Source organism: Hyla sarda, chromosome 5 (genome assembly GCF_029499605.1).
Source record: "Hyla sarda isolate aHylSar1 chromosome 5, aHylSar1.hap1, whole genome shotgun sequence".
In the NCBI taxonomy this organism is placed as follows: Eukaryota; Metazoa; Chordata; class Amphibia; order Anura; family Hylidae; genus Hyla; species Hyla sarda.
Window position 1 is genome coordinate 267,467,127 of NC_079193.1, and position 13,507 is coordinate 267,480,633.

General features: G+C 41.6%; 1 protein-coding gene across 5 annotated transcripts in view; it reads left to right on the forward strand.

Annotated features, from left to right (window-relative positions):
* The window catches only part of ENOSF1 (enolase superfamily member 1), an 83,157-nt gene that overhangs the window by 62,468 nt on the left and 7,182 nt on the right, over window positions 1-13,507 (forward strand). For all 5 annotated transcript variants that reach the window (XR_008844190.1, XM_056521672.1, XM_056521671.1 and 2 more), the window contains 2 exons: window positions 2,127-2,226; window positions 3,946-4,027. Coding sequence is in view for 4 of the 5 variants with exons in the window: in XM_056521672.1 (XP_056377647.1) it covers window positions 2,127-2,226; window positions 3,946-4,027 (182 nt within the window). In the remaining variant the exon portion in view is untranslated. The remainder of the gene's footprint in view (window positions 1-2,126; window positions 2,227-3,945; window positions 4,028-13,507) is intronic.

Here is a 13,507-nt window from a genome sequence, read left to right on the forward strand (position 1 = left end):
CTCTGCCTGCGCCTGATGAATTTAGGCCTCTGCCACTCCTCTGTGCATGTCCTGGCACTTCTCTGCCTGACATACTTAGTGCGTGTATGACGGTAGGACAATATGCTCCACTAAGCTTAAAACGGTATTTGTCTAGAACAGTAGCAGGTGTGTACTTTTGGCTGGCCTTTCACAGTAACTAGGCCCTAAAGACTTTAACAGGAACAAACTTGTACACCACCTATGTACGCACAGGTTACACTTAATAGAGGACAATACGCTCTGCTACGCAACCTGTATTAGGCACTAATAGCAGGTGATCATGGCTTTTAGTGCTCTGCTCACCCTAACTGGATGGCTACTACTAGCTATTCAGTTGTTGTACACACCAGTGCTGCAGCACACAGTCACTGTGTAGTACACCCAAAATTGCAATCTCTCTCTCTCTCTCCCTTCCCATCAGTGTTTCTAGGCTGGATTTGGGCTTGAGGTGAATTGCTGGTGTAAAAATGTTTTCTGTGCAACACACACTGCTCTCTGTCTGCCGATTATATAGGGCTGTGAAATCACAGGGGTGGCTGGCTGCTGATAGGCTGCATGCTGCATGTGATTCAGGGTCATCCTGCCTACCCGTCTTCCCTGAGTTCCTCTCCCCATGTCCTGACATGTGGAGCCGCCATCTTAGATTCCCTGGAGCGTGGACCGCACTAAATGGAGTTTAATGAAGCGATTCGTGTGATCGAATCGTGGCGATATTCGGATTTGTTGTGAAGCGAATTTTTCCTGAAATTTGTAACAAATTTGGATTCGTCAGGTTCGATTCGCTCATCCCTAGTCATCAGCATACATCCTTATAGGTGCTGAAACAGATTTTCTGTTACAGAGCTAGAATAGAAATCCTCTACCTCCTGTTACACAGACATAGCATTCTGTTTGCTTCTGTTTTGCGGTGGCAGGCTTAGATCTTTTTGAAGACAGAACTCCCTCCATCACACGTATATGGCCTAATAGGGTGTATGGACAGGGTTTTATTTCACTTTATTTTGAAAACCCTTTAAATATTGGATTCAGTTAACAATGTAAAAAACTAGAAGAGGTAAACTAGAAGTTCATATGAAGAATTTAAGTCATAGAACATATTCCAGCTGACCTACTGTTTCTAGTTCTGTCATTACACTACATAAGCTTCTATGGGCACCTTTCAATGAAAGCTGTATAAAGCCATATGCAGTAAGCTCCCCCTAATGGAGACTGAAGGAATGGCCGGATTGGTTTTTCTGAGGACCTGGACTGATAGCTGTCAGTTTGGGTCATCAGGCCTGTGATCAGGTTGGTGCCTGCAGCCATGATAGTCTCCTTAGACTAAGTTTCCACTTGGTTTTTTTTCCTGGCAGTTTTTGGAATACTACCACTGCAGTTTTTGAGCCAAAGTCATAAGTGGATCCATAAGGGAGGAGAAGTATAAGTTATTCCTTTATAGGCTTTGGCTCCAAAACTGCAGTGGCAGTATTCCAAAAACTGCCAGAGAAAAGTGGAAACTTAGCCTAAGAGTGCAGAAAAATGCCAGAAATATGCCTATTATTCTGTGAATAATTTCTAACACAGCTGCCTAGGATGGATTGTGACTTTGATATGAATAGTAAGTACGGTACCTCCCTATTCTTACAGCTGTAATCATATAGAAATTAGTGTTGAGCGGCATAGGCCATATTCGAATTCGCGAATATTCGCGAATATATGGACGAATATTCGTCATATATTCGCGAATATTCGCATATTCGTTATATTCTCGTTTTATTTTCGCGTATGCGAAAATACGCGCATGCGAAAATTAGCATATGTGGAAATTCGCATATGCGAAAATTAGCATATGTTAATTTTCGCATATGCGAATTTTCGCACGCCAGTCTCACACAGTAGTATTACAGCCTTCTTTACACCACACAAGCTGGAAGCGGAGAGGGATGATCACTGTGATGTGTACTGTGAAAAAAAAAAAAAAAAAAAACGAATATTCGTAATTACGAATATATAGCGCTATATTCGCGGAATTCGCGAATATGCGATATTCGCGAATAATATTCGAATTGCGAATATTCGCGAGCAACACTAATAGAAATATATTCTCTTAATTTGCCTTTCTCCAGTTCCCGTCTGTCCACATGCCGGAGGAGTTGGACTCTGTGAGCTGGTCCAACATTTGATCATTTTTGATTATATCTCAATCTCAGGAAGCCTAGAAAACAGGTGTGTAAATATATCACTAGATCATCACTGGTTTTCAGGGTGACAAATCTAACACAGACTTGGCCACATTTAGACTATGGTATTTAAAGAGAAGAGAGAAAATCGGTGACTCTCCATCTCAGCTGGTATATTCTTCTTTATTGAAGCATACTCACGTTACAATATAACAGAGGGAGAGGGTAGTGGGGGGATAGTGATGTGCGACCGAGCTCCTGTTTCGCACACTAAGTGTGCTTCCTCCGGCCATTAATGGCCGGAGGAAGCACACTTAGTGTGCGAAACAGGAGCTCGGTCGCACATCACTATCCCCCCACTACCCTCTCCCTCTGTTATATTGTAACGTGAGTATGCTTCAATAAAGAAGAATATACCAGCTGAGATGTTGAGTCGCCGATTTTTTCTCTTCTCTTTAAATACCATGTGAAAATCTCATTGTGTCAGAGCACCACCAGCAGCACCCAGCTACACCAACGCACATCCAACACGTTAGTTTCCTCCACAAACGCAGTGCCGTGCTACTTCTTGTATGCACATTTAGACTATGTGCACACTGTATTATTTTTATTGGAATTTTTTGGTCTAGTGACCACACATACTACATTTATTATGACTGCTTAACGTCCCAAAGTATGGTTATTTTCTGGCAGGTACTCTGTGCTGTAAACAAAATACGGGAAAAAAAGCTATTTTTGGGCTATAGCTTTTGCTACAGCTCATAAAATTGATACAAATACAGCTGAAATTGACTTTTTTTTTTAAGGGCCAAGAACTGCTCCAGATACTAAAATATTTGGAGATTGTTTTTTTGTTTTGAAAAAGAGAGACTTTTTTTGAGCTATAAAATATTGCTTAAAAATTATTGTGGGCACATAGCCATAGTGAAAGCTAGTGAAAGCTACTTGCACAAGGCAATAGAGTTAAAGGAGAACTCCGGAATCCAACATTTTTTTTCAAACTTTCACAGGCTGCTGGAATAAAAAAATAAATAAAACTGTACATACCTGCCAGCGCTCCCCCGGTGCCTCCGATAGGCCGCTCTGGCCTCCACAGTGATCCTCTTCATTGTTGCCAGGGGTTGATCCATCACACTGCAACTCAGCTAATCACCGGCTAACTGCTTTGACTGGTGATGGGCTGAGCGGCACGGTGATGTAACCAGCCACGGCACCAGGAAGAATACCAGGGCTGAATACGTCATACTGAAGCCCAGCCTATCGCTGGCCGAGGACATTGTTGCAGCTGACAATTAGCTGAGCTGCAGTGTGACCATCAGCAAACAGGAAGAGGATCTCTGCAGAGATTGGAGTGTCTTATCGGAGAAACCGAGGGAGTGTCGACAGGTATGTACAGTTTTTTTTAATTTTTTTAATGCTGCTAGCCTGGGGAAGTTTAAAAAATGTTCCTGGAATCCCGGAATTCTCCTTTAAACAATTGACTTATCAGTATTTGGCACTGTTTATACTAGTGTTAAAATATCTTACCGTATTTGAAAGCTAGTAATCTGTGCAACAGCTGCACTTGGCAGGACAATTCCAGAAATCAAACCATTCAAATTATAGAATGAATTTACTGTATATTGTACAAAAATTATTGCACTGATCAGATTGCATTCACGTTCATTTGAAAATAGTTTAATAAAATTACTGGATGTAGTCAGGGCTCTACTCTGTCCAGCCAGGCAGGTAGCTTACGATTTCCCATTTTTCCTCTTTGCTATAGAATGTGTGAATATGTCGATCATCTACACGAACACTTCAAATATCCTGTGACTATCCGCAATGCAGCTTATATGCCTCCACTGGTAACGTAAACCTTCCAATCAAACAAGATTTGCTGTTGTCACTTAGTAGCTGACAGCTGCAATAGTGTACTTGTTTAAAGATCTATGTGTGTAGGTGGTTATCAGGTCTGCTTGTACATCACGATGAAGTATTACCTAATAAGTACAAGTTCATAAACAATAACAATAGAGCAGCACTTTTTGTCATATATTTGACTTATAGTCGACTAGTGATGGTGCAGATAATTATGAGTTATACCAGATAAACTGAGACATTTCTCAATCTATATTTTTGGGTAATCCGTCCACACTCTGCTTAAAAGGGAGTTGTCTGCTGCATATTTTTTTCATGGCTGTGGGCTGACATAAACATAAGCTATACTGACCTGCTCATTCCCCCGCTGTATTGACGATCAGTGCATCCAGCTTTTGTCTCAATATGCAGGAAATGGAAACAACAGTGACCCATTTTTTTTTCTAACTATAGGGTAAGGCTATGTTCACACGCTGATTCTGAAATGTCCGCACAGAAAATATTTGTGCGGACATTTCAGAGAGTGTGGGCGCCGGCATAATCTGCTGGCTCCAGGACCGCACAGCAATGCGCCATCTCATAGATGGCCCTCTGCTGCAGCGGAATCTCCGTGCTGAATTCCAATGCGGATTTAGGCACAGAAATTCTGCTGTGTGAACATGGCTTAGGCAGAGACCACTAAGAAGTCAATGCAATAGATTCACGAAAGACCACAGTCCTATTTAAGCAGTCCAGTGTATTCATCACTTCATCAACTCACCTCACCAAGATGCTTTCCTGAATTCCTCAAAAGTATTTTATTTTCATATTGCAAAGACAGACACCTTCTCCTTCTAAGAAAAGAATGAGTTATGTGTAATGTTTCAGACACTAATTCTCATGTTCTTATATATGTTCTTGGCGTCTACCCACAGTTCTTTTTTAGCTACAACACAGACATAAATAATAACATGTGTACCTAACACCCCCATGAAAAAGTTTAAGAAAAACTTGTTTCTACTGTTGTACAATCTGAATTTGTGCAATACTTTAACCCCTTGAGGACCAAGCCCATTTTGGCCTTAAGGACCAGGGCAATTTTATTTTTGTATTTTTTTTTTTTCGTCCTCACCTTCTAAAAATCATAACTCTAAATTTTCATCCACAGACCCATATGAGGGCTTGTTTTTTGCTGGACCAAATTTATTTTGTAATGACATCACTCATTTTACCATAAAATGTACAGTGCAACCAAAACAATATTATTTTTGTGGGGAAATTGAAAAGAAAACCGCAATTTAGCAAATTTTTATGTGGAAGGTTTTGTTTTCACGCTGTACAATTTATGGTAAAAATGAAATGTTTTCTTTATTCTGTCGTTCAATACAATTAAAATGATACCCATGTTATATTCTTTTCTATAATTGTACCGCTTTAAAAAAAATCTCAAACTATTTTAACCAAATTAGTTGAAATTGCTCTATTTTGCCCACCTATAACTTTATCATTTTTCCATATACAGGGCAGTATGTGGGCTAATTTTTCGTGCCGTGATCTGTAGTTTTTATCGGTACCACTTTTGTTTATATTTTACTTTTTAAAATCCCTGTTTTTAATTATTATTTTTTTTTATAAAATGTGACCAAAAAGCATAAATTTGGGACTTTTTTTTTGTTTTTACATTTACGCCATTCACCATACAGCATAATTAACATTATATTTTGATAGTTTGGACATTTATGCACGCTGTGATACCAAATATGTTTATTAAATTCTTCACGCTTTTTGGGGGTAAAAATGGGAAAAAGGGACCAATTACATTTTTATTGGGGGAGGGGATTTTTAATTTTTTTTTTTTTACATTTTGTAACTTATTTATTTTTACACTTTTTATGTCCCCACTGCATAGGCATAGCACTGATCAGTGTTATCGGCGATCTTCTGCTCTGGTCTGCTCGATCTCAGGTGAGGGGACCTCAGTCCGTCATTATGGATGATCGTATCCCCACGGCAGCTCCGATCATCCATTTTACCGACCGCAATGCCGCAGATGCCGTGATAGCTATAGATCATGGCATCTGAGGGGTTTATGGCCGACATCAGTGCGATCGCTGATAGCAGCTGGGACTTACTGTGAGCACTAGTCATGGTGCGGGAGGTACGTCATGGTGCAGGAAGTCCCACCGCATCATGACGTATATTTAAGTCAGATGTCGTTAAGGGGTTAATTAAACTGACGCATGCATATCTACTGTTATGTATAACAATATAACAGCAGCTCACTATGTGTGTTTTTCTACTGATTTATAGGTAGACATTTTATTTATATTCTTTGTTTAAACCATTTGGCTGTAAGGTTTCCATTTCTCAAATCCAGAAAACATTTTTGTCTTACTTTTGTTTATACTTCTATTTGTTCTGGTCTTCTATTTCTTCCAACATCTGACACTTCTCTTTTTGATTTTGATATTACTTTATCAAAACCTATGTAGAGGAAGAGTGGAGCAGTTGCCCATAGCAAATTCCTTTCATTTTTTTTTACGGGCCTTTGATTGGTTGCTATGGGCAACTGCTCCACTCTTCCTCTTCTTAGAATATGATAAAACTCCCCATTTATGTTTTGCCAAAAAAAATGATTAGCCATTGACGTTGCTTACTTTTTTCAGTTTTTTTTTTAAATATTCTCAGCATAATTTCTTGTGTATGGTTTATATCCATTTATCCTTATGTAGGCCAACCCACAAGGGTATTTTAGTATATGTATGTATATATATATATTTCCCTCGCATCTTTTAGCAGTACAATAATAGGTTAATGTGGTCCCCTGTGTACTTGCAGGACAGTGGAATTTTTAATAAAAAATTAGAAGTGACACCCCTCCTGGATAGTATATAAGGCTAAGTTTCTACTTGTTATTTTTGTCCTGCATTTTTTGGTTTGAAAAAAAATGCAAGAAAACAACTAGTGCAATTTCCTGCGTTTGACATTTTTTCTGCCATTTTTTCTGGCGTTTTTTCATTTGTGTGTAAATAGCATTTTTGGCCCCTTTGGCGTTTTTTTTTTTTGGTACCCAAAATTTCTTGGGTACCAAAAAAAAGGATGCAGTAGAGATGGAAAAAAATGTATTTAACAAAATTTATATTTTTATAACAAAATTTGTATTAATTTTTAATAAAGTGTGTGTGTTTCACTTTTTTTTTCTCTCTTTTTTGAAATTTTTTAGGTAGTACTACTACTCCCAGCATGGAACAGACTGCTCTCATCTCTGCTCTATACTCCGACCAGTGATGTGAATAGAACATCACTCATTCATATTTTCTGCCCAGAGTGGTGATTGGCTGGATGGTTGCAGGCAATCACAACTCTCAGCGGGAAATATGAATGAGTGATGTTCCATCACTAGCTGGAGTATAGTGCAGAGATGCAGAGCACAGGAGAAAGCCGCTCCACATCTCTGCAATAGATAGGATGATCACAGCGGATGTCAGGAGTGATACCCGCTGTGATCTTTCCTTAACTGCAGGTACTACTACTCCCATCATGGAGCACACTCTACTCCATGTTGGGAGCTGTAGTACCTGCAATTAAGGAAAGATCACAGCGGATGTCACTTCTGACACCCGCTGTGATCCTGCTGTATAATGTATAGATGCGGGCGGCCGCTCTTCTATGGTCCCCTGCACTGACGTATATATACACCTATTCATATTTCCCACATAGTTGTGACTGGCTGGAACCATCTGGGCAATCACAGCTCTCTGTTGGAAATATGAATATGTGTATATATATATATATATATATATATATATATATATATATACGGCAGTGCAGGGGACCATAGAAGAGCAGCTGGCTGCATCTATAATTTATACAGAAGGATTGCAACGGACCCGGGTGATCTGTCAATTAGTACATGTACTACTACTCCCATCATGGAACAGTGTGTGTTCCATGCTGGGAGTAGTAGTACCACCTAAAAAATAAAGAATAAAAAGTGAAAAACACACGCACACTACATTTTTATTATTGTCGCCTACATTTTTAGTTCCCTGCCTGCCCACATAAATTGATCGCTGTTTAAAAAATAATAAAAATTTTGTTATAAAAAAGATAAATTTCGTTAAATACAATTTTTTCCATCACTACTGTATCTTTTTTATTATTATTTTTTTAATGGCACCCTACGAAATTTTACTAAAAAAGGTATCTCCAAGGGCGTGGCTTAGCGCAGCATGTGAGCGGCTGCTTGTGTCCGGAGCTCCGCTGTAATAGGCCGTTTATCCAGGCATTTTGATTACATTTACCCTTCATTTTGTCTCCCACCTGTCGGTGAGGGTGTCCGGAGCAGGTGCTGACTGAGCTGGCCGGGCTCAAGAAGAACTGCAAGACCCAGGGGCCGCCAGAGGATGGTGAGGCCGGACCGCATGGGGACCCAGCGCCATTTTGCCCAGAGGTTTTGAACATTACAGAGCACCTGCAGTGCTTTGGGTGCGTCGCTGAATAGCCTGCGGTCCTTACCTGGAGTGAAGGGGAGCAAGAGGGAGCGGACTGGCTGGCCGACTCGGTGGCTGCTCTGCTACAGAGGATGCTTCTTCTGTGTGTCCTGGACCTGTGCCTCACGCTGCTGCTGCAGGTCTATCTCCATTTAACCCCCCCCCCCCCCCCCTGTCCTGGAGTGCTTTCTGCTGCTACAGGGGACTCCTTTGCCATATTAGCACCACTTACTGCTGGCCCTGCTAAGTCTCTCCTAGCTCTACCATCCACTGAGGATGCTGCTGTCTCCCAGTCTGCTCTACATGTTAACCCCTTAAGTGCTGGTATTGCAAGAGTACCCACTTCTGTCCCCTCATCCTTGTCTCCATCTCCTGAACCACTCTGAAAGATATTTTTGTGGTCGTATCTAAGGGCAATGCTGATGTAAAATTTTTTTTTAGGCGGGCTATCTGAAGATATTAATCTTATCCGCCATGATATGCAAAAGGTGTCCAAGCTTGTCAGTGCCGTTCAGGAGAGAGTAGGGGATTTGGAGGACCAGGTCCCTCCACTTAAGAGAGACATGCACCGTGTGATTAACCATTTGACTGCTCTTTCAGCTAAATCCGATGATTTGGAAAACCGCTTATGGCGGAATAATGTATGCCTGGTGGGTTTCCCCGAGAAAGCTGAGGGTCGCAATCCTGGGGAATATTTTGAAAGCTGGCTCCTTAATACATTTGAGACTCTGACACCACTGTTTGGGGTTGAGCGCATCCATAGGGTGCCTACGTGTCTCCTTCCACCTGGAGCCCCACCCAGAGCTGTCCTTGTCCACATCCTTCACTATAAGGACAGGGACATTATTCTCCATAAAGCTAGGGACATGGACTCCCTTGCAATCAATGGGAGTCGCGTCTCACTTTTCCCAGAGTGGCGGGGACACCATCTCGAGCGGCGGGGACAGGTGAGTACAGCTTCCTATACTTTACATTGCACGGATCCCTCAACATACAATGGATTCGACAAACGATGGCTCGTTTGGAACGAATTACCATCGTATGTTGAGGGACCACTGTATTGCCTGCTCACCCTACCTGGGCTATCTGTTTGCCTCTAGTGTCGCGAGTTGCGACTATTTGGTTTACATTTGTCTGGGGTGTTTGTGTTGTTTTGTGTCTTGGGTTTCCGTGTCTTTCCATCCGATTTTTTGTGCAGAATTGTACTCTTCATGTGCCTGCTTAGTCTTTGAGTCTGCCCGCCTATGCTGTTCCCTGTCTTCCTTCTGTTATTACGGCGTTTGCCTTCCCATGTTGTCATTTTTATCCCTTTGGTGGTATCATGGCTAATCCCCTGACTGTGGTAGTGTGGAACATAAGGGGTTGAATGATCCCACTGTTTTCCAGGCTTTTAACCTCTTAAGGACCAAGGACGTACCGATACGTCCTGAGTCCTTTCCCTTTCAATAACGGGTCGGGCCCGGCCTCTAACAACGGCCGGGACCCGTGGCTAACAGCGTGCAGCACTGATCGCGGTGCCGCGCGCTATTACCCCTTTAGACGCGGCATTCAAAGTTGAACTCCGCGTCTAAAGTGAAAGTAAGACCATGCCGATTAGCTCAGGGAGCTGTTCGGTATTGCTGCGGCGAAATCGCGGCATCCCAAACAGCTTACAAGACAGCCGGAGGATCCCTACCTGCCTCCATGCTGTCCGATCGCCGAATGACTGCTCAGTGCCCTGAGATCCAGGCATGAGCAGTCAAGCGGCAGAATCATTGATCACTGGTTTCCTATGAGAAACCATTGATCAATGTAAAAGATCAGTGTGTGCAGTGTTATAGCCCGCTATGGGAGCTATAACATTGCAAAAAAAAAAGTGAAAAAAAAGTCAATAAAGATCATTTAACCCCTCCCCTAATAAAAATTTTAATCACCCCCCTTTTCCCATTTAAAAAAAAAAACTGTGTAAATAAAAATAAACATATGTGGTATCGCCGCGTGCGGAAATGTCCGAACTATAACATTAATTAAACCGCACGGTCAATGGCGTACGCGCAAAAAAATTCAAAAGTGCTAAATAGTGTATTTTTGGTCACTTTAAATATCATGAAAAAATGAATAAGCGATCAATAAGTCCGATCAATACAAAAACGGTACCGCTAAAAACTTCAGATAACGGCGCAAAAAATGAGCCCTCATACTGCCCCATACGCGGAAAAATAAAAAAGTTATAGGGGTCAGAAGATGACAATTTTAAACGTATACATTTTCCTGCATGTAGTTATGATTTTTTTCAGAAGTACGACAAAATCAAACCTATATAAGTAGGGTATCATTTTAATCGTATGGACCTACAGAATAAAGATAAAGTGTCATTTTTACCGAAAAATGTACGGCGTAGAAACAGAAGCCCCCAAAATGGCATTTTGTTTTTCAATTTTGTGTCACAATGATTTTTTTTTCAGTTTCGCCGTAGATTTTTGGGTAAAATGACTGATGTCATTACAAAGTAGAATTGGTGCTGCAAAAAATAAGCCATCATATGGATTTTTAGGTGCAAAATTGAAAGAGTTATGATTTTTTAAAGGTAAGGAGGAAAAAATGTAAGTGCAAAAACAGAAAAACCCCTTGTCCTTAAGGCGTTAAGTTGTATCAGCCTGCTATATTGTGTCTCTCTGAAACGCACCTGACTAATGATACTAAACATTTGCTAAACAAGCCGTGGTTTGGCCACACTTTCCACGCTACCTTCTCCTCGCTTGCTAGGGGTGTCAGTGTGCTTATCTATAACAATATTTTATTTACTTATACCTCTAGTTTGATTGACCCGGAAGGCAGATTTGTCTGTATTTACGGCACCTTTAACCATATTTTGTGTGTTATGGTGGTTGCTTTGTATATACCTCCCCCGTACTCGGGCGATGCCTTACGCAGGATGGTGTCTTTTCTTTCCTCTCTGCCTGATGCTCCGCTCCTGGTAGTGGAGGGCCTCAATAATGTGCTGGACCCAGCCATAGATAGGTTTCCTGCTGGGGATGATCCAGGACCCCAGGGTCTACAGGTTTAGCTAGATTTCTGGAGGAGGTGGGGTGGGATGATTTGTGGAGGAGGTGGCACCCTACTGATGTACAATATTCCTGTTACTTTAGTTCTCATGGAACGCTTTCATGCATTGATTTTGCACTAGGTAATGATTTAATTTTTCCCATGATTGGGTCAGTGGAATATTTGACCCGTACCCTCTCTGACCATTCCCCTGTTCTTATACGTTTTATATCTGATTCCAATCCCAGAATGCGAGGCTCTCTGTGGCGCTTGAATCCTTTTTGGCTTTGGGTTCCCCGGTGGGTCATACTCTCCAATCTGAAATTATTGCCTTCCTTGAGATCAATGTGGGGAGCGCTTCCATGTGTACGGTTTGCGATTCCCTAAAAGCATATGTACGGGGCATTTTTATCAGGGATATTTCTACTTGTAAATCTAAGAATAGGGCCATTCAAACTTCCTTACAGCAACAGGCACTCCTGGCGGAGCGTAGTTTCCTCGAGGACCCCTCTGCCTCAAATAGAGAAACCTGGCAGTCCCTGCAGAACTTATTTGATGCACATTTGTTGCAAATGGCGGACAATAACAGCTTCTTCCAACAACAGCGCTACTTCTAGAGCGGTGAGAGCATGGGTCGCTTGTTGGCCCGTACAGTTAGGGCTCAGTCGGGATCAACAGGTATTCCTTGTCTTCCGTATTCTTCTAAATAGACGCACGATCTTACCGCCATTGAGCAGTTTGTGGCCGGTATCCCGCTCCCGGCTCTGTCGCGGACCCAGAGGGACCTTCTTGATAAGCCTATTACTATTGAGGAATTGAGGAATTAGAGGCCACATTGGGGACGTTATCCTCAGAGAAGTCTCCGGGAGTTGACGGACTCCCCAATGAATATTTTAAATAATATCAGGTAGTTTTGCAGCCCAGACTTTTGGAGTTGCTGCGAACTGCAGTGGAGGGTGAAGGTCTATCGGGGTCTATGTTAGAGGCTATTGTGGAGCTGCTTCTGAAACCTGGCAAGGACCCGCTGTTTGTGGGCTCTTGAAGACCAATCTCCTTATTATGTTCTGATGTCAAATTACTAGCGAAGGTTCTGGCCAATCGTCTGTTGGGGGTCATTACTACCCTGATTCATGGGGACCAGACAGGATTCATGCCCGGGAAGTGAACTGCTGATAATATGAGGAGGCTTTATCTGAGTTTGCAATTGCAACCTGAAAATGCTCATTGCAGGGATGTACTTTCCCTTGATGCTGGCCAAGGTTTTGACAGCGTTGAGTGGAACTTCTTATGGAGTGTTATAGACACCTACATAAGAACCTATACCTCATGGAGGTAAATAATGTGCATGATAGAAAGCACCACCAAAAACAAAGAAAAAATTATGCACAAATAGACAGCATATAAATATTAACAAAATCTTTATTAGATGTATCATCAATTAAAAACAACAATACATATACATAATAAAAGCAAGGCACCGAAAGGAACTACAGATGGGTAGGTCAGGGCTGGAACTCAGCGTGGAAACAACAATAAACATAAGTATGAGGTATGAGTGCAATAAGGTATCACGTATCTAAATAAGATCACACCAGGATAATGCTAAACGCAAGCAAGAAGGCATGGAAAAAATTAATGTGATAGCCAAACCCAGAGACCAAAAGGAACAAGTATGCTAGACCCTACCTACCAACCCCAACGATCGTTTCACCACTGAATGGCTTCCTCAGGGGGTGAGGAAGCCATTCAGTGGTGAAACAATCTCTGTGTGCGTTCTGTTTTTGACTAAGTTCTACTTGTGTTTCCCCTGAATCTTTTATGGCTATGCCGCCTGTCTCTATTGCAGATTCTTTAAGGTGGTGACCACCCTTTTTTCTATTACGGAGGTCTATTTGTTTCCATTTTTATGCTATCTATGTATTATGGCTATGCAATTTATGGATAGATTTTGCACTATTTTTTTTATTTTTG